General features: G+C 36.6%; 2 protein-coding genes and 1 pseudogene across 2 annotated transcripts; 1 reads left to right on the forward strand and 2 right to left on the reverse strand.

Moving 5' to 3' along the window:
• Positions 1-787: 787 nt before the first annotated feature.
• Positions 788-7,787, reverse strand: LOC125673906 (uncharacterized). The gene is made up of 3 exons (XM_056159269.1): positions 7,695-7,787; positions 6,639-7,170; positions 788-3,720 (listed from the first exon to the last, which is right to left on the reverse strand). The coding sequence occupies exons 2-3, from the start codon at positions 7,050-7,052 to the stop codon at positions 1,462-1,464; spliced, it is 2,673 nt and encodes an 890-aa protein (XP_056015244.1). The 5' UTR covers positions 7,053-7,170; positions 7,695-7,787; the 3' UTR covers positions 788-1,461.
• A 7,141-nt stretch (positions 7,788-14,928) lies between these two features.
• On the reverse strand, positions 14,929-22,227 carry LOC125656365 (uncharacterized). Its single transcript, XM_056161043.1, has 4 exons — positions 22,199-22,227; positions 21,642-22,110; positions 19,146-20,944; positions 14,929-17,157 (listed from the first exon to the last, which is right to left on the reverse strand). Exons 1-3 carry the CDS (start codon positions 22,225-22,227, stop codon positions 19,154-19,156), a joined length of 2,289 nt encoding a protein of 762 aa, XP_056017018.1. The 3' UTR covers positions 14,929-17,157; positions 19,146-19,153.
• Positions 16,656-19,569, forward strand: LOC125653113 (uncharacterized; annotated as a pseudogene).
• Positions 22,228-22,526: the final 299 nt, after the last annotated feature.

Raw genomic sequence — 22,526 nt, forward strand, 5'->3', positions numbered from 1 at the left:
CGATACGGGGCCTCGGTTTTTGCGGTCTCTTCCGAAGGACGGTCCAATTTAGTTGCCTCTTACGATAAGCAAGGGATATTGAGGACCTATTCTAACCCGGATCCCCACAGGACTCTGATATAGATAATAAAACAATTCCCTTTGTAACGTAAATAAAAAATGGTTACCCTTAGTGACAAAGATAACGAACGAATTTCCTCTGTGACTAATATTACAAATTCATCTTCATAAATGCTGTCTGACGTGTTTCATACCGATAGTTAGGCCGTTCTTGGCACACTGATTTTGACTACAGATAACTCCGTTACCTGATCAAGATATACGGCTCACGGCGGGTGTGACCGGTCGACAGAGGATGCTTACTCCTCCTAGTCGCTTGATCCCATCAGGGACCATGTTTACCTAACTCTCTATTTTGTATTTCTTATAGAAGTTATGAGATTGATCACTGCTCGTAATCCTTAACCCATGTGGCATAGATAACGAATTGATATCCTATGTGACGTAAATAAAAATTCAATTCCGTGTCTGTTGTAAAAAAAAAAACAAAAAAACAAAACCCACCCCAACAACAACAACAACAACACACACACACACACACACACACACACACACACACACACACACACACACACACACACACACACACACAAAAACCCCACTAATCCTGTTCCTTAATCTCACTTTCATTTATAACAACGTAACTGGATACAAAGAGAAAATGGTTACATTACAAATGTTTAATTGTGACGTCACCCCGTTGCCGTTTAACATATAGAAAATGGTATTGTAATGTAACTTTTTAATTATACATGCAGATAAAACGAACATAGTCATTCAGAGGGCGTCTATATAGTTACATACTGATGAAGCATTGCCCATTTTCGCAAAGAAATATAAAAAAATGTCTCTGTTTTATACTCAATTGAGAGCAACTATGACCCGAGTAAGAATGACAGTATTTCTCCTATGTATATACTTAAAGTTTGCTCATTTGGAAATATATGAGTGAAGAATTGGATAACAATCACAGTGTTTTAAACTTTTCATCTTAATTGTAAGATTCTTTGGGAAAAGGACAATCAGATGGAGTCTATCTAGTTACATCATGATAAAACAGGAGTATAGCCAATCAGAGGGAGTCTATCTTCTAACATCGGAAATGAGATATTCCATATACCTTTCCATTGATTGGAAAATGAAATAGAAACAAACCTTGGGGATCAGCTTAAGAATTATTTCACTACAAAATTATATATGAGTATTACTTCAGAATTCATTCTCATGGCATATTGATATCAATATTACAATTCTAATGTCCAATTGCATTTTCGAACATTTTACAAGTTTAACCATGAAGAGTCAATCCTCATCGATTGGGCTTTAGGGACTACTTGATATATGAAGCAGTCGACACTTCAACTATTCTTGAAAATGAAAGAGCCAAAATGCTAAATCGAGTTACGCTTCAGTTGAAGAATCGGGGTCGGAATTCGAATCGACTTCGCTGTCAACGCTAACTCCATCCGAGTCTAGATCATCATTATCAATATCAATGTTTATCTTCAAAACCTTTCTTTGCTGCAAGGGACTTTTATCAACTGTCTCGTTTTCAATGATCGGCTTCTCTAGCAGTTCCGCTTCAATCACATGAAAACCGTTAGTTGGGGATACTTCCGGTTCCGATGTGATTTCAGAATCTTTCGCGAAGAGAGGGTCGTCTAACGTTATGCTATCTCTCCTTTCTAGACCACGTGGTTGTTCCGATTTATCGAGAGTCTCGTCAGGCATGAACGTGAGTGATTCATTGACATTCGTCGTATCAAAAGTAGGGTTATCTAAGATGATGCTTTCTCGTTTGTTGACGTTTGGTGTTTTGTCCTCGACATCTGAGGCATCGGAAACAGAGGACGTGCTAGAATCATCAAAAGATATCCCGCCGCGATCTATTGCAATCTTCCGCGTCAAACTTTCTCGACGTTCGCCGGTTCTATTCGAAGAGGTTTCTTCGTTCCGAACCTCGTCTTCATTATCACTTGCCTCACTTTCACTCGAATCCTGAAAGGAAATATTCAAATCCGGTTTGATTGTTTTCGCTAGAGATGAAGTTTGTTCGGCATTTTTTTGTATATCACTGTGTTCTTCGCGTAAATTTTCTTTCGCTGTTACTTCTGTTTTCTCGTTAGTAGATATGCTCGTTTCATCCTTGATATTTTCTGTAGATGTTGAAACTTCAAACGGATCAGAAGATTCTTCGATGGATTTCAATTCATGCGACACAAACGAGGAAGCACTGTCAAAGCTTTTCCCATCGGGATCGGATATCGATGACACGGATATGTTCAAATTCTCGTCGACTTCGATTGATCTGTCTACAGATTCCACATTTCCTGCATGGCTGTCATCATGGACGATGATAGACTGATCTTGAAGCGTTTCTCTGACATCCTCCAAGCTTCCATTTTCCAAATGCGTAGTCTCTTGTGTTCTATTTTGTTCAGTAAGATCTTCCGTTTTTCTGATTTCGATTCCAGAGGAACCAGATTTATCAGGAACAACGAATGATTCATCATATAATGATTCTTGGATCTGCGGGTCAGTTGGTTGGCTAGAATTCTGGAGTTCATGGTCAGCATCACTCTTCTCTGAACTGGAATCGTCAGAACAGCCTTCGTTTTGTAAGTCGTCTTGTTTGTTTGTAACAGAATGTGACTCGACTTGTTCGTTTGTACCAGAATGTGACTCGTCTTGTTCGTTTATACCGATATGCGACTGATTTTGTCCATGTATACTTATCTGTTCGTTATCAATGACGGTCGTGTGAGCTTTGTCAACATTTTCCTTCTCACCGCTGATGGATAGATTCTCGTAAATTTGAGAATCGTCACTTGGTACATCTATGGAACCTGACTTTTCCGACTTTTGTAATGCTATGTCGTATGTATGTTCGTCCTCTGTGGGCAAAACATCTTCATATTCTGAGGAAAAGCCTCTGGAAGGTTCCTCATTTTTAGGACTGACGTCATTTTCAATTTCTCCTGACGTCATTTCACTAGTAGTGTCATTCATATTGGCTTTTTCGATAAAATTAGTTTCAACGTTTTCATATACTGGAGAACTTTCGTCCGTTTTTATCTGACCCTTCGTGGATTCAGTATCATGTTGGGAAACAGCTGATTGCGAGTCTTCTGTCACGTGATCGCCATCCTTTCCTGTTTTGTCGTCGAAATCCTCAGATTCCAATTGATTGCTTGTGTATATTCTTCGCGGTTTTTCGGGGGCTTTCTTCTCTAACTTTGGTGAATCGTCAAAACTACGCCTATACTTAGAATAGGACATAAAAGATTGTGTCATTGCCGGGATTGGTTGATATTGCGGATCATCCTCCATGTTTAGAGCTGGGTTATCATGGGCGACGCCGGTATACGCGGCGCCCACCTCTATATCACGCTGGTAATCGTCTACAGATGCGCCTTCTCTCACGAGCGTCGCCGTGGAGGCACGCTTATTGTATACAGGGTTACTGAACTTGCCAAAGTCTTTTCCCATGATCATGCGCACTGGGTACTTCCGCCTGTACCATACGTAGAATATACAAGCGCCGATGCTGATTAACAATAAGGGAATGATAACTGCCACTGCAATGACAGCGGGACTTGATCCGCCACCGTCGTCTGTGGATCCTATTGAAGTGGTGGTTGTTCTGACATCATTGACTGCCTGTGTGATAAAGATGTGATCAGGTAAATAAAACTAAACCAGGAGAAGTATTGTACGTCACATCTTTGTCTTTTTTCCTTGCGTTATGGGAAATAACAGAGACTTTTTACATTGAAAAGCTCAATGAAGTGCATTTTCTTTATAATCAGGTAAGCAAAACAGCGTCGGCCTTCACTGAGAGATTTATTAAATATGTGAATAGCAACAGAACATATATTCTTGTCAAATTGAAGAGAAAAAAAACCACGAATATAAACAGGAGCTATATAACTCTAGAATTATACTGAAACATGGAACATGGTTTGTTTGCTTTTTATATTCAGAGTTGTGTGCCCTTGGATATCGCTATGATATGTATTACGAGTTTGTTATTAAGTTATCTGCTATTTTAATGGCTTCTTTTAATGTTACACAGCACTACCAAATAAAGATTTCTGTTTTAGTTATAGAAGTGTCGTAGTTTATAGAAACATGAAACACTTTACCGGTGGGGCCTATTGAGAATGTCGTATTGGTGGAAAAAACGCACGTGTCGTATATATGAAAAACACAATAGAAATTACCGCGCTGGTTTAATGGTACATTGTTATACTATAAATCTTACATTATTCTTGCTATCCATTTTTTCCCAGTGTACATTATAAAAGGCTTTTCTAAAACAAAACCAGTAGTGTTCGGAATTGCCCCGTCTCACACAATTTTTTTTCAATACACTTTTTCAATGAATTGGGAAAAATTAGCACACTGAATGGGAATACCATCAGTTACAGGAGCGGATTCAGAATTTTCTGTTGTGTGTGGAAGTATGACGTCGAAGGCTCCACAAGGGCTCACGAAATTGGATACATTGTAGGTGCAGGAGAGAGAAGGAGGTGGGAGGGGGCAAAATGATGCATTGTAAAAGCATTTTCTATGATTAATGAATAAAGCTTAACATTTTCTGTGAAATAAATTCTGTTATCGTATAAGAAATTCTGGAAATATATTTATATATTTTTTGAATGTATGTAACCATTTATATCTCAAGAGTAGTCAGTGCAACTTTCTCGACTCCTTGTTTGCTTTTCATTTCAAAATAGAAATCAACTTTTCCTCTCTTCCAGATATGCAAAAATGCAGTTCCAGTAGTAACTAAAGGTATCCGACCCCACCCCCCCAATAACAAAAAATGAAGAGTCGAAATTTATGTAATCCAAAACGTTTTTATGAATTGAAAGATCTTTACCATGCATGATTTATAAAGAGATAAAGATATATACAAAAAAATGAATATTATAAGAATCGACATGAGAAAAACATGTTTATGACGTATAAAATCATTTATAGAATATCATTTTCAAAGAAACCACTTTGAAAACAAATTTGAATTACCGTGATCTCTCAAAAATACAAGAGAAGATGACTCGGGAAAGAGAGTTGAAAATCGTTTCCATGTCTAATACTCGCTATCAAATGTTTTACTTATAGATAGTATTACGGAAATAAACGACACGGGTATCAATCAAAGAGAGATAACTCCTAAGCGTATCAACCGCCGATGTTCTGCGAGCTTCAGACAATATAAACGTAAGCAGAACAAACACTCGACTCTAACAAAAATACTCGACCCTAACAAAAATACTCGACCCTAACAAAAATACTCGACGCAAATCAAATTATTCTGCCTGTCTTCCGTGATTCTACCAAAGTTCAAAAGGAATGTATTTTAAGTATAAGAATTTTTAATTATCTTGAAAGAAATACCTTTTCAAAGTTAATCTTTTTTTTTCAGTTTAGACTTTAAATATCCGCCCGGATGTCTTCATATCCTGTGGGATGTCTCATATATATATATATATATATATATATTGTAATTTAATCAGTATACTTGCCGTTTCTGTTATATCAAGAAATTTTCTTTCTCCAGGTAGGAATTTCACATTTGTTATGAATTTAATTTGCTGTAAACCTTTTGGAATTATCCAATAGAAGTGTATTACAATCCTATGTAGAATTTGGTTTTTTTTTTCCTTTTTATTTTTAAAATCCATATTTCAAAATTATTCAATGCTAATTTCACCTGCAACAGAAACAGTTTAAATGGCGACTTTGATTTCCCCATGAAATACAGGGATAACGGGTTGAATTCAATAGCCGGATGTTTTAAATAAATTCATGATTAGAATAATATGGTACTTATCTCTATAACCAAAAAAAAAAAAAAAAAAAAAAAAAAAAAAAAAAAAAAAAAAAAAAAAAAAAGAAGCCAAATAATTATGATGATCATAACACCAGTTAAAAAGGGACGAAGTTTATAGAATCATTGAATAGATTTCTGTAGAATAAAAAAAAATCATTCACGGACATGGGAAACCCAACAAAGATTGTCATAGAATAGTACATAGTTTGATACTACTAAAATCCCCTATTTACAACAGAATTTTCTTTGAAATCACTTTTATTTCTTAATTCACAATTTCTTACTTGAAAATTCATTGAAAAACATTACCCAAAAATTGAAACCGTTCAAAAACGTTTTTTATTATGCAAATCCATGTGTTAATGACCCAGTTCCGTTGTTGTTTGATCCAATAGTAGAAAATTCCACGTTCACAAAAGTAAAATTCTATTCCATTTGATGTGTCCAAAATCTTGGTTATCCTCTGATATTAGCAGTTATTCCTGGATTCATCGTTCAAATTCAAATTGAACATCAAGAAATCAGGAAATCGGGCGGATCAACCCAAAACAGACCCTTTTCATCTAGTTTTAGACGAGGATGTAATTAAACACCCCAGTTGATTTGTGGAAAAGATAAGTTTGCTGATAACACCGAGCATTGGTTTTAAAAACGCACTTTTACATATTTTTGGTGTTTAATCAAACGAGAGAGAGAGAGAGAGAGAGAGAGAGAGAGAGAGAGAGAGAGAGTTAGTTACCGTGTGTCCCCGTGCAGGTACGGCCAGGAAATAAAGGTCCATGTTGGTACCAGGCACCCGGACACTTGAAACATTATGACGGTAATAAATGTTCACTTGATGAGAGGAACATAATGTCGTATTCACAAAGGGGCGGATCTCCAAACCACTGTCGTCTTCAATTGCTAATGACGCCCCAACAAGACCCGCGCCATCGTTAGCATAAATTTCTAGACAGTTGTCCTCATCCACGTGAATTACCCATGTACATGCAATTTTGGTTGAGGGTTTGATCGAAATCACTTGAGCACTTGACGAAGCGTTCCTGTGTAGGGGCGGATCACAGTTGGAGGTCTGAACGTCAATGATAATACCTAAAGTATCGGGCGCGGATCCAATAAGAACAGAGATTAGCAATACGTAAGTTACATACATGGTGGATAGCACATTTGAGCAGAAAACACCCGTCCACCTCCAGAACAGAAATTATCCGTCCACCCCAGGAACAGGAAACGTTCGTCCACCTCCGGTACAGAAAACGTTCGTACTCCTCCTGAAACAGTTATTGCAATAAAAAATAAAATTTCCCCCCGTATTTTGCTGTGTTCTATAGTGTGTATCTGACATTTGTATAGGCAATGTTTACAAAATAAAATTCGCCGAACATAATATAAACATGAGTGTAGATAACGCACCTAGGACAATATTCGTTATCAGTCTATACTAATGCACTCTATTATATATGTGTAAGTCCCCTGGAATTTAATCTCCGATTACCATCTGAACGACAGCAAAGTCATAAAGTACAGAATTATAATGCCCAGTCTCCAGGGGATGCATTTTCTGAAGTAATAGAAATAAAGTTCCTAAATTTACATATTTGCCGGCTCCTTTGTTGGCTAACTTTCATTGCTGTTTTTGTTTGAAACACGGAGGGGGCGTTACCTGTAGGACTTAATAAAGTAAAATAAAAGTTTATCAGACTGTTTATCCATTCGTGTATAATAATTATATTCATGTAGCTAGAAATGTTCCTAATCAATGTATGAAAATAAGATAAAAGATAAATATACTTACAAACAATGTTCGATCAATGCAAATAATGCATAATTAAAGAAGCCCTTCTATCGCTTTAGCGACTGAATCAGTGAATACCAAACCCGATCAATAAAGACAGACGGACATCGAGTTGTGTAGACAGTCACTGTAACCCCATTTGACCTTTGTCATAGTATTCATCTTGATATGATTAGTGTGGATGGGACTCTGGATGGGGAAATTAAACTGTCATTGCTCAGGAGTGAATCCAAGACTTTTTTAACTATAGGGGGAGAGGAGGTTGCAAGATGAGATGCAGTCCGCTGACACCGCCCCCCTCCTCGCCCCCCCCCCCCCCCTCCCCTTCTATACGAACGTCATTGTCGTTATTATCTCAGCTAAAATGGTCTCTATGAAGTTTACAATTTAAATCCATTCAGAAATCCACGGTCTGCAAATCATCTATATTATTTGTGTAATTTCAATATTAAATAATATTCAGGGAAAGCATGATAAAAGCATTCAATAATTGTTAGGAGTGTGTTTGATTTGAAACGGCATAGTTACTAATAGGGGCAGGTGTGATTTAACTTACAATTTTGTAAGATTCAGTGGTGAATATATCAACTTTTATTTCTAAGTTCCATTAATGTAAATACAAGGTAAGACCTCGACTTTTCTCGTTTATCTTTACATTAACCCGATTTTCTCGTTTGTTTACAGCTCAACATCTAGATCTTTGTTGCGTTTTATCTCGGTCTAAGTTCACCGGGGTGGAGGGAGGTTAAGATGAAATTGGGGATGGGGTGGGGGCACCACAGCAACTGCAATAAATCAACACTAGTCTAATCAAAAACCTTGCATTAGCTGTCGAAATAGGGTTAAAACATCGCCGATCAAACACGTATAATTACACATTGTTTACAGTCCGCCCGGCCCACCCCATCCCCACCTCCCCGATGTGTAGCACTGTAAACTTTTAAACCCTATTTATGAAATAGTAAATCACAAAGAACCAAATCGTGGAGCATAAATCATGTACGGAAATTCTCTAATTATAATTTTATAAAAAGTGTTTCAACTAGGATACATCGCTGATATCGCTCATGTGCAACTAAATGCTAACAACAGAAACACGAATATTTTCTGGTCTATCGCCATGGATGATGAACCGAAAGATACATGTTGATTTTTCGTGTGTATCTAAAAAATAACATCGGATCAAGGTCTTCCCACTTCGTTACAAATTAGAAATAATAATGTTACAAAAGGGTAGATTAAGAGACACAAAGGCAGGGATGCGACACTAAAGGAGGGGGTGCGACACAAAGGGAGGAGTGCGAGAGAAAGGGAGGGGGTGTAACACAAAGGGAGGGAGAGAGATTGGTGTTTTTAATTCTATTTTAGGGTAAGTTGTTGTTATAAGTCCTTTGTCGAATTGAAACAATATGTAAGTCTTTCTCAATGACTTTATGGAGTAGAGCTTGGAAGAGTAACTATCACTGTCTCATTATGGGGATTGTAATCAATCAACTACGATTAGAAACTTTCTGGATGTGCCTCAACACGTAATGGATCGAGTTACGATGTAGGAAACCATTCAGATGGACAGTTAAAAAATTACTTTTAAAATTGTCTCCAGATGTAAAAACTGAATATAAAAATCAACCCTTTTTAGCATCTTAAAACCCATGGAATTAGAAAGAGGGAAATATCAACATATTTGATTAATGACTGCTACATGTAGATGTAGCGCTAGTTAGTCGATCTCTATTCAGGGATATCGCTCTCACTTCACATGCTCTTCAAATTATTGATGATATCTTCAGTTATTTGAGTTATAATGCTCTATATGAAATAAATTGTCAATTCTATATGGCAACATTACCCAGGAAGTTCACCTACAATTTACGCACGATATTATCCTCTTTGTCCAAACAGTAGCAAAGAAAGCATGCGCTGAAAAAAAGTATGAAAACAGGTTTTACAAGAATCTTCTAAAACTGGCTGATACGCTGACTGTGAGCTGTGACTGTGAGCAAAGAAAGATAACTCCATTTAGATTTACTGGGTTATAGGGAAGTTTCTCATAGACGTCAATACTTACCTTTGGTCCTCTCACTAATTAACTAAATTGATTATAGAAAAATAACAGCCAATATTTCAAAGTTCATTCCATGTGCTAATAAAAAACGACTAAAATTATATTCCCTCGATATAAGATGAAAATAGAACTGATGAACAGTACATAGAACCAGTGCCATTATTCACCATCATATAACCCCAATACTGCGCTTCTGGATTTCAAGTTTTAGGACAGACTCAACGATTCTTATCAGCTTGAAAAACATTTGACATAATGATAACTTACGCGGTACTAATCAAATTGAATGGGAATGCTTCTTTTATTGCCATAGTTCCGCTTCAGGAGCACATATATTTGTATTATACACAGGCACCTGAAGTATGGATATTACTACCCCGACCCCCCCCCCCCCCCCCCCCTTCTCCCCCGTACGTGTATTTTATTATACCAGTAGAAAGTCAACCTTTAAAACTTACAAAAAGCATGAAACGATTACATGAATCGAAAGAGGCATGAGATAGACCGGAAATTTAAACATTTCAGAGAAATTATTGCCACCCCAAAAAACAATAATCAAACAGGGGGGGGGGGGTGTAGTAATATCCACACGTCAAGTGCCTGTGATATTACAAACGTTCTTACGACCATGAAGTTATTGTGATACTTCTAACATATTTCCATATTCGTGTATTATCTGTAAATATCTGATTTTATGTGTTTATCCAGGGGCGGATCCAGGAATTTCGGTTACGAGAGGTGGCACTTTATTAGGCAGGGGGTCTGGGGGCCGCCTTCAGGCCCCCAGTGGCCTCGGAAGCTCGATCCTGGATTTCACAGGGCTTGAAATATGACTCCTATTTAGTCATTTGTACTATTTTCTATCATTTTTTATAACGTGAAATTTATAAAATAACGTAAATATTAGGGTGTTTTGGAAAAAATTAACTTATCCCATCAAAGTAATTCAAAAGATTTTGTCATTTATTTCTCCGGGAGTGGAAGAAATGATTGCTTCTTATAACGTTTAATACATTTTTCTAATCAAAATACCACGATTTACCTTAAATTTGAAAATTTAGGGGGGGGGGGCTGCGCGCCCCATTAAATCCCCCATTGTTATCTTCCGTTGTTCTTAACGCCTTCAATAGTCAAGGGAGGGGGGGGGGGGGGGGGTGAACAGTTTTGATTTACATTCGATGATCTTGTTATTCATATACAGAAATCTTATTTATCTTCTAAAATTTATATTAAATGATCTTTGGTATCTATATTCGAAAAGCTCCATTTATGTTTGATAATCCGTAAATGCGAACATTTTGGTTAATATATTCGATGATCTTTTTTCTTAAAAATACAGTCATTCCGACCCACTGGATTGGCATTGCACTAATAATAAGTATTGTAATTTTCAATATGCATCATCTAACATTTCACTGGTTGTGATAGTTCGCTTCGTAACCGGGAGGTCGTGAGTTCGAGCCTCGTACCATGGCCGCGTTATACATAAGTCGTAAACATATGTATACAGTGACAACCCCTTTGCGAAACGTTTGGCTATATTGGGTCTTTTGGATATGACTATAAAAACGGCAGTCTTGTTTTGTGACAGACGTTGGCCCGTTAAAAGACCCCTCATTGATACGGTCGTAAACACTTTGTCGGAAAGAAAGAGGGATACGGTGGTAGGGTTTCGCCGAAATCGTTACATTTTTACAAGTATCATTTCTTTTAAAAGAGGAGGAGGGACGGATTCTACATATTCGATTTCTCAACCACTCGCCACCGTGACGCCGTCCTCCACCACTCGCCACCGTCCTCCACCACTCGCCACCGTGACGCCGTCCCTCGCCCTTCGTTTTAAAAAAAGTGTGAAAATCGAAACAAATGTCAGAAATGTACTCCAGATTCCACTCCCTCAATGCCCTAAGGGAGTCACCCCACACCCACTACACGAAAGAGACAAACTTCCCCCCTCCTCCCGTGTCTAACATCAGTCCTTTCGGCTGCACACCCCCTCCCTCGCTTGCATGTAAACTTGTGGAACCACCACATTGAACGCCCTTCTGAAAATAAAATACATGTTGTCAAGGACTTAAACAAATCACAAAAAGGAAAACCATTAAATATTATTTAATTTATGGTAATCAAAATATAAAGAAAAAATATAGAGGTGAAAAAGAAGATTGTGCACAAAATGTATGACTTATACAAAAATACACATTTATTAACTATTGATAATATTGCTACGACAGACGATGGGACTTGGCAAGAGTTAGGATTGTCACAGTAGTTTTGTTCTGTGTAGCGAATCAATTAATTACTGATGTATTCAGCTACACTACAAGTATATAACAACACGATCCGGTAAAATGTCGGTCCCTGTAGACAACCGGACCAATGGACCTTTGGACTAGTGTGCCTAATTGTATGAGACAGAAAGAGTATAATTCTTTTTTATTTTTCAATGTATATGAGATGAATACAAACAACATTGTACATACGGATATTAAACTTCGTTATTCATAACAAAACGTCTACGTCTTCAAATGAGCGCTGTAATAGATAATTAAGAACATGCATGGGATACATATGACATTTTGTGCTGATAACCTGTTTTTTTTCTTTTTGTTTATTAATTCCCATACTACATGTACATATACAATAAGTGTTCTACGTCATCGTAATAGTATTGTCTTCTTATTGTTTTGTGACTAAATCGATTCTAGTTTCCGTGGCTATCTGTATTTTGTGATATGGTCTCTGTCTAAGTGACTCTTGATAAGACTGTAACGCCCCGTGGAAGTCCCCCACAATATGTTGACAGATTCCCAGTATCTGCCAGTCTACGTCTCTACGGTGTAAAGGTGCGTATCTGCCATCATCATAGAGCAGTAGGGTGTGTAGGTCTGTCAGTGCCTGTAGATATTGTGACCTGTTACCTAGTCTGTAGTGACATAGGACAGATAACATGTGCACGATCACAAAGGGAGACAAATGTAAAATTGGCATTCCGTTCATGTTACTGACTTCTTGTTCTAACCTTAATTCTTCAATATAGGTAAACTCTTCATCAAACATAATATTTCTTGCCCAAGCCTTTCTAAACTTAGTTAACATAGACTGACCACCTACCGCCTCACTGTATCTCTGTCTGTCTACTGTATCGTTATACATGACATGGGGCTGCGAGAGTCTCTGCTTCACTCTATCTGTGACAGTTAGCGCTGTTTGATATCTACCGGTATCGTACAAGTATAACGCTAAATATAAACCATCAGATACACAACCTAACTTTGAAACTAGATCTAACATGTGAACTATTGACCTATCAATGCTGTATCTCTTTTTTTTGGACACACACGAACACCATGCTTTTAATGACATTGAAGCTGATCTAAGCACACTTATCAACCTATAATGGAATACAACATTATGATGGGTTGAGAATAACTGATCTATTACATTTAAATGCATCATGTTTTCAGAAAGGAAATCTGATTTAAGTGAGTCACTGCGGCTTTCACGACAAAAAGCAATATCAATATCTATTTCTGACTTCAGGTAACTTTCCCCTGTCGGCATTACAAAGTGTGGATTGGAGAGGGCCGGTATCAGAATCTCTCTCAGAGTGAGACTATGCAACAAGAAGGCAACACCCATTTTGTAAAATGCTTCTAACTTTTGATACAGGGACACCTGTTGCGCCCCGACAACTTTTCCTGCAAACATGTTGTTTTCCGGGATAAAGAAATTTGGAAGGTAACCGGTATATACACATTGCATCAAGGATTTGAAACAAAACCACACATGATGAAGCAATGTTGATGGTATCCATGGAGTTGAAGAGCTTTCTTGAATTCTCCAAAATAATATTGTTTTCATAAAATATGAACAGAGTAATTCATCAGAAATAATTTCCTTCAAAATTATTTTCATGATTCCGTAGCAGAGAAACTGGCAATGGTTCATAGAGTACACGAGCTTTTGTTCCGCTTGTGAAAAAGAAATTCTCCACTCTAAGTCTTCATTTGTCTGTCTGTTTGCGATAGGAACGAGATGAAATCCTTCATTAATAATTGCTTGTAGTACACTCCTTAACGGCCATGCGCGAGTCAAACATCTATCAACCCAGGGAAGGGCTGGTAAGGGACAGTGACGGGAATGGAAACACAGCGCGATATCAACTTCAAAAGATTTATACTTTAAGTTGTGACATGGGCCGTGCATGTTCTCACCTTCACGGACTGGATCAATTCCACTAAGTGATTGATGAGTATTCATCCGGAGTAATAAACTTGAAATGTATTCAGTATTGTTGTATTGTTTCTCTCTATTAGTGAGGACATGACAATTCGGCGATTTGACGGCGTGAGTAGTTGTAATCTGGCGAATCCCGGGGAAGTATCAAAGGTCTCCATATAGATAAGTATATGTCTGGGTGGATGATAAAACGTGGACTGAGACATCTCACATATCACCTTAAGATCAGGGTACCAATACATGAAATCCTTGTCAGATGATTTAAACCTGAATCCCTCCCTAGTACTACCACTCAGCATCTGTCTCAGTCCTTTATATGACTCTGAAGGTTTCACTATCATTTCTCCTGTGTCCCAAAGATCCCTTCTGAAGGTCACTTCTGTCGGTGTCCCTATCTCACGACACACACCCACATACAGGACTTCTGATACACGGGCCGGGGAATGTGATCCATCCTGTAACGATTATTTAACGTTGATTGGCAGAGTGGTTGTTAATGTCCATCACATTGTACCATAAAAATTCACAACAAAAATCCATGTTATCGGAAGTTTTGTTCCCTAGACTTTGTTAATGGTAAATCTAGACAATTGGAAATACCCGGTTAGCTGTTCTTATCAGCGAAATTCTATTTATAGAAAATAAGACTAGGTTCATTGAACGGCCTAATAAATTGTAGTCTGGTCCCCCTTCCCACAATTCCGTTCGCGCACTCTCTACATTGAGGTCTAGTCTGGTCCCCCTTCCCACAATTCCGTTCGCGCACTCTCTACATTGAGGTCAGGCACCGGTTGATTTGGTGTATGACATTGCGCAATTCTAAAATGGCGGACAAAGTAAGTTTTCATCTCTAGAAAGAATACATAAACCCTCTCATTTTACTTTAGAACAACTTATTTCACTATTTCGTTTTGTTGACTTAAGTTCTTTTCTTTTTATTTCCCGTTTCTTTTTACTTATTTAGACGAAAATAGCTTCGAAATCACCAGACTGAAAATTGTTTACATTTTGAACACGTGGAGGTAGTCAAAATTGACTTCCAATATTTACATTGTCTTGTACCGACATCGAAATTTTATTATCGCATCCCGTGTATATATGACTGATCTGTGTATTGGTATGCAATTTTGCATATGTCGCTCCCCATTTAATGTAGCAGAACGACCAAAGTTTTCGATCGCGATTCCACGTGGTTTGACCCACTGTTGCGCATACTTTACGTGAGGAAAGTGTTTATACTTAAACTATATCTTATTCTAGGCAGTGTCATCTCAACCAAATACAGTTAAAGGGTTTAGTTTTGCATTGTTTATCCCCGAACCCTCCCAATATTGCATCCATTTCTGTATTGTTTGCATGCTCAATGTTGGTGTGTATAGCCTGCATGGGGGAGGTTAAAATTATTTCCAACCCCCTGTTAATCTCATAATTGCATGTTACCAACACCCTACCCAGTATGTCAACTATAATGCATGTATCTAATATTTCTATTTCATGGAGACTTGTGGGTTCAAATCCCACCACTACTGATGTTTAAAGTAAGTCAAAAGTGGTGCTAATTTGGTAGGTCACCATGATCTAATACCTGTACTATCCTTGCATGCATGGTCATCTTTTTACCCAAGCTATCTTTTGATATGTACAGTTAATACATTCATTCATTTGCATGTTGTCCATTTTACAATTCTTCTACCATGATGATTGATCTAATACCTGTACTATCCAGCATATCTACTCTAATGCATGTATCTAATATTTCTATTTCATGGAGACTTGTGGGTTCAAATCCCACCACTACTGATGTTTAGTAAGTCAAAAGTAGTGCTAATTTGGTAGGTCACCATGATCTAATACCTGTACTATCCAGCATGTCTAATATTATAATGCATGTACAAATGTATCTAAAATGTCTTCTTCGTAGAGACTTGCTGCTTCCATAATTTTTGTCTTTTGCCAACCTATACTTACATGTATTAGTCTGTTTAGTTGCCTCTATCATTTGGGTACAAATAATTATTTAGTGTACATTCTGTTTATTGTATGAGTCAGAAATATTTTAAAATTTTTTTATCTCATAAATATGATTTATTTCTTTATTGTTCTCTACATCTTTCAAGTTTGATTTTTTTTTTATCATTCTTTACTTTTGAATCTTGGTTAAATTCATCTTTATCCGATTTACATTCAACTTTCCTATCCCTGCCAAAGGTGTCGTTAAAATTCATTTTCATCTCTATCTTTAGGCTGGTATTTGCAACATTGAGGAGAATATTAAATTCAAAAGAGGACTACAGCTGTTGAATTTACATTGTGGTTCAGAAATAAACTTTCTGAAACCAAAGCAAGTTATAACAATCAAAAGTGCTCTAAAAAATGACTGTATATCAATATTGCCCACTGGCTATGGAAAGTCTTTAATATTTGAAATTCTTCCTTTTGTTGACTTTTCATTATATGATAGACAGTGTTTGGTTGTATTAGTATGTCCATTGAATGTCATCATAGAGCAGGATATTGCAAAACTGGGTTCTAAATCAATAAGAGCATCAGATCTAGTAAATGATGACGAGAGTGACAATTTAACCAAGTTGAAGTCTATTTTGTATGTTGTTGGACATCCAGAGGATATCACTAAGCCAAGTATTCTAGAAAAGATGTCAACACTTCACAGACGAACATATATTGTAGTGGACGAAGCCCACCTGGTTCCACAGTGGGGGGAGGAATTTAGACCCATGTTTAAAAATATTTGCAACGTAAGATCCATAGACTCAAACCTCATCTCTGTCCTAGCATTAACAGCCACTGCTTCTGTAAAACTTCAAAAAACAATTGCTTCACAGCTTACTATGAGAAAGCCTGTATTTCTTAGATCATTACCTATTCTTAATGGCAACATAAAGATAATTATTCGAGAACGCCCTCCATCAACTGGGGGCAATAACAAAGTAGAGTTTGCATATGACTACATTTACAAACCGGTTTTTCTTGATCTTCTAATGAATGCAGATTCTTTCCCTCTTACAATAATATATTCCAAGTTAAAATGGTGTGCCTACAGTTATGACCTTGCAAAACGCATATTGAAAGATGACATGTATCTGGGTACTCCTTGTCCAGAAAACAGCCGTGTTGTACAGTACCACTCAACACAACCTGAAAATGTATGTTCTACTTGATGTTTTAAAAATTCAGTATCAATTAATGCTTTGTTTATATCTGTAACATAATGTAAAAGAAAAACCAAATTTCTATATCATCCAGTAATTCTTGTGTTTAGAGGTAGACTATAGAATATATTAATACTGTAGTCGCATCTGTAACCTTAGTGACACTTTACTGTCTCAATTTTTAGTCTCACTACCAGGAACCTTCACTGTACATGTACCTGGATATTTTAATGCGAGTTTGAATCACGCTACTGACTCTAAAACATTACTTTTCGCAAAATAAAATTTAGTTCAATATTACAAACTTATACCCTCTTTTCCATTATTTTTGTGCCTTGTTTGTTTAAAAAATAAAAATAAAAAGTCTACCTCTATATACATAACTTATAACGAACATAGTAGTGGTATTTAATTATGATCAATACTTATTAAGGTAAATTCACAAATCATTGAGGAGTTAAAGAACAATGACAGAGTGAAAGTTGTCTTGGCCACCATTGCGCTTGGAATGGGAGCTGACCTGCAAAATGTGAAACGCATTATTCATGCTGGACCGCCAACCAGTCCAGAAGGTAAACTATTTACTCAAAAATCTCAAACAAACAATTTGTGATACATACAATTCTTCTAAAAGGAACACTTGTACCCTTCTTGACATTCATTTTTTCAGCTGAACATGCAATAATTTTACCCAGATGTGTATTTATGATCCCTTTAGCATCTGCTGGTTGACAGACCAAATGTTGTCTAATCAATATCTCTAGATAGCTTGAGAGACATTAAACTTGTCACACTGGTATATCCTAAAAAGTAGATGACCCCTATTGATATTGAGGTCACAAGGTCAAAGTACTCCTGACATAAGAAATATTGTCTGCTTAATATCTTATGAATCCTTATTGTGACATACATGATTCAACTTGGTACACTGGTACCTCCTAAAAATTAGATGACCCTTGTTGTTTTTCAGATCACAATATTGAAGGTCATCAATCAAATTACTGGTAGACTTTTAAATTTAAAGTTGATAATGTTCAATATTGCTACATGGGAGGGAGAGCATACATGTTTCTAAAACATATCTTGTTTTTCAATATGTTCTTTTGAATAATGACAAATTTAGAAAGAATAAGTTTATTTCATTGATCACCTTTATTTTTGTACAGTGTATGTACAAGAGGTTGGACGTGCTGGAAGAGATGGCCAAGCAGCAGAAGCTGTTTTATACTTCAATAACTCTGATCTTGCAGAGAAACCTGTCGAAAACAGCATGATCGAGTTTGTTCGGTTAAAGTCATGCAGGAGACAGTACCTATCTACATACTTTGATGCACCCATTGAAAGTGTCAATAACTGTTGTGATGTGTGTAGCAATGACAGATCAAATATCCGTGGTTTTAAGGTTCCCTCACTGGAACAAAGACATCATGTGAGACTCTCTCTCTTCAAACATATGTAAATGCTGACTCTTCAGGAGAGTTAGCATTTCTTTTGTCTGAGGAAAAGCTTCAGACAATTGTTCATTGTTTTGAGTACATCAGAGATGAGACATCTCTTTCATCATTGTTAAATGCAAATGTACCCGAGGTGGTTTCTAATTCTCTTTTTTCTATCTTATCATTGTTTCAAAATTCTTAAACTTATTCTGTTCGACATTGATGGATTGATATATTGTGACTTTTAATACCAATGTCAGTTCTACTTTTTTGTAATTCCACGGACTTAATAATAATTTCAGGTTTTGATAATACATGTATACTTACTTAATAGTGCACTTGCAACATCAGTCTCATCAACTGATTAGCAAATTCCGGAATTCATGCATTTTAAAAAGTTTCAATATGCGTAAATTTTGCTTTCATCACAAGTACTTGATTGGTGTACAATAAGCAGTGTGAAAGGTGCTAAAATATGATTACTGCTAAATAAAATATGATTACAATTTGAATGTGCAATTGTCAAGAAAGTACTTACTAAGTAGCCTACTTCCCAGAGTCATAGTCCAGGATGCTCTGATGATGTTGCACCCAAGCCTTGTATTTTTCAGCATCAACAGAAAAGAGAAGAGGACTAGTTAGTCCTTTGAAAAATTCAAAAGATCTTCCAGGTGTATGTTTAAATGGATGAACTTCACAAATATCTTGCATCATTTTCAATTCATCATCTTTGGCACTTTTCAATTTGTGTCGATGAGAACGTAAAATGACACTTGTGTCCGTGTCATATTGATGAGAGATGGCATCCATTCCAGCTAATGCTTTTGACCTTTTCATGATGATTTCGGGTGTTTTGTTGGAGCCCAGGCTTTTAAGCATAGATTTGGTCTTTTGGACCATATGCTCCATATGTAGGTCTGCAGGGATGGATGAGTCTAGTCTCCCCTGTGTATTCACAAACAGACCGTGAATGGACTGATATGAGGTCTGTAGGCTATATGATGACTGGTGAAAGCACAGAAAACGCAAAATTTCCAATGCATACTTTGAATTGTTGTTTACTGTTTTGAACATCATCATCATGCATTTCAGAACTGCCATCAACCTGGCTCTATCAGGAGTTTTACAAACTTCCTGAAATTCTAGAAACATTAGTCCCAATTCCATTACCAAAACTCCATAGTTGTACACATCATCCCCATTATTCTGACTCCTTACAGTTTGTTGATTTGATAATGGGATATGGATTTGAATCTGTGTCCCATCTGGTAACTTCAAATTTAAAGTTTTCTTTGTGCAGTTTATTTGCTGATGTTTTTGGAATATGTATTCATCCAGGAAATTTGCAAGGACATCATCCTGCCATTTTTTAAGTTCTGAGGGGTCTGATGGAGGTTTATGTTTTGTTAATGGTGAGTCCATGTCTTGCATACCAAAATATTCCATGAGAGCAGCAGCAATATACGATTTTACAAAGCTGACAATAAAGTCCTTGTCATCATCATAATGATTTTTGACGTCTTCATGTACAGATGACCTATTTATCTTGATTTTCTCTCCATTTAATGTTCCTTTTTCAAATACCTTTTTGTTAAAAAGTATTTTGAACATCAAGTCCAGAAAGTTCATGGAGGTATGAAAAAGCTCAAATGATATCGGGTAGAGATTCTTGAATCTTTCTTTGGCTGTATATGCACCACTTCGAAGAGTTTTGGCACCTGAAAATCTCTCGCGTGTTAATTGATCACCCCCAATTTGTATGGAATTGAAGCTGATTTCTGATTTTTCATTTATTTCTGTAACAAACTCCTGATAAGAGTCCAAAATTTTGACCACATCTGTGTAGTATTGCTCATTTAGAGGTTGAACAGGGAGGAGAATTGACCCATTTTTCTTTTGAATGATGTCAGGGTATTCAGGTCTGAAATCAGTAGCAGTGAGAAAAGACAATGCTGGAATAAGTTCCTGGGCTACTTTAGCTATGTGACAGGAATAATTTGTCTTCAAAGCAGCAATATCAGAATCAGATGGTAATATATGTGTCATGTTAAGCTCTCTTACTGGTCCTTGAGTGGCATCTGAGTATTGTTCAAATTCACAATTTTGAATTACAGCACATGATGCAAACCAGTGATATTGTTGATTGTTCTTGTCATTGCTGCGCTGAAACTTTTTCCCAACTTGAAAATTTACATTATCACCTATGAGACGATACCTTTTCCCATCTTTTAGCTCACCAAGAATGTTATCATAACAGCAATCACCAACTTCCTCTATGACCCTGAGTAATGTTGAGTATGAGCTTGTTATGTCAATGGGTTCCAATCGATCAAATACCTATTCAAAGAAAAGATTTTTTTTTCATATCAAACCTGCATAGATAAACATTGTACATATGTATAATAATTCTTACATGTTTCACTGCATGAATAATTTGTTTGTTTATTCATTGTATATAATCTTTTTGTTTATTTAATTGTATACATAATCACAGAGGGTATATATATATTCAAAGTCCAAAAGGACTTTTCATAAATTATGTTCATAAATATATGTCACTGCATTTTCAAAGTTTTACTTGGTTTGCTCCAGGCTGACACCAACACATGTAACTACTTGAAAAATAAAACAAAAAACAAATGAAATCAAATGATAGTCATTATATAACTGTCATGATAACTGAGAAATGGAAAAAGTTGAAAGAGAAAAAAATAGAGAAAATTAAGGTAAGAAATACAGATAAGGAGTTCATAATTCATGGAGACTTCGCCAAGTAATATACACTGCTTTTGACCAGTGGTGGGATTCGAACCCACAAGTCTCCATGAGACTGAGTGAAGATTTATTGAGTATAGAGTAAGTTCATGTGGAGTTTGAGTTAAACAAGTTCGGATAGACACATTTTACCATTTAACCTTTTATATTTAATGAAACCAGCTGCATACTGTACACTTACCATACTTGTATATTCACAAATGATCAAAACTAAGCATTATGATAGTCATTTGTAACAAATACTACTTGAACATTTTACCTTTTCATGTGTCTGTTCATCTTTTAAAACAACAGCCAACATTCTCTGGACTAAACTCAGCTTGTGGTAACGTTCCTGCATCAATATGCCGTATATCAACCCCAGTTTTGGCACCAAGTTTTCTGGAAGACACTCTGTTGTCACCTTGTTTCTGGACATTACAGCAAGCAACATATTTGTTAGAGAAGGCTGACTATTGACCATTTCACTGACAACATCTGCCCACTTAAATGACTGTAGATCTTCAAAAGTTTTTCTGAACAAAACTGACTTATTATTTGTCATCTGAGCTGCATCCGAATCAATGCCATCTTTGAAGATTTTTTCAATCACATTTCTTGTTTGTTTGATTTCCATTATTTTATTTGCAATGTCATTGGCATTACCATGCAAAATTGTATCTAGAAGATCAGCTCTGTCTTGACAGCTAATACTGTGATCCATTTGATCAATGGGATAAGTTGTATTCCTTAAAATAATAATGTGCATTTGATTAACACTGTGTCTCAGTGGTTACAAATTATATTCAAAACCAATTGTACCTTCATCCTTCTTACCCACAAAACGTCCTTTGAACCAGAGGCATAATATACCTTAATCAGTATCAAGATTGAAAATACAACTAATAACTTTCGAGAAATGTGTGATAATATGATGTTAGTAAATACTCTAGTACAAGGATATACGCAAAAGCATTACCTTTACATGCTGCTTGTATAATAAACAAGAGGCCCACAGAAGTTTTTCAAATAATAAAGACAATAATCACTATAATAATTTTGGCTCCATCCTGGAACCAAACCCTTACGCACTAGGATCATAAAATTTACAGTTTTGGTAAAGGACTACTTACTCCCTCTAAACATCTATTTAGTTTCAATTTAG

The sequence above is a fragment of the Ostrea edulis genome, chromosome 3 (assembly GCF_947568905.1).
Source record: "Ostrea edulis chromosome 3, xbOstEdul1.1, whole genome shotgun sequence".
Classification (NCBI taxonomy): Eukaryota; Metazoa; Mollusca; class Bivalvia; order Ostreida; family Ostreidae; genus Ostrea; species Ostrea edulis.

Excerpts from the sequence above, each read along its gene's own strand:
- LOC125656365 (XM_056161043.1), bottom strand. The coding sequence starts at position 22,227 with ATGCCTCTGGTTCAAAGGACGTTTTGTGG. Across the intron at positions 22,111-22,198 it reads GTTCAAAGGACGTTTTGTGG|GAATACAACTTATCCCATTG; the intron begins GTAAGAAGGATG and ends TATTATTTTAAG. Across the intron at positions 20,945-21,641 it reads ATGAACAGACACATGAAAAG|GTATTTGATCGATTGGAACC; the intron begins GTAAAATGTTCA and ends TTCTTTGAATAG.
- LOC125673906 (XM_056159269.1), bottom strand. The coding sequence starts at position 7,052 with ATGTATGTAACTTACGTATTGCTAATCTCTGTTCTTATTGGATCCGCG. Across the intron at positions 3,721-6,638 it reads TACCTGCACGGGGACACACG|GCAGTCAATGATGTCAGAAC; the intron begins GTAACTAACTCT and ends TTTATCACACAG.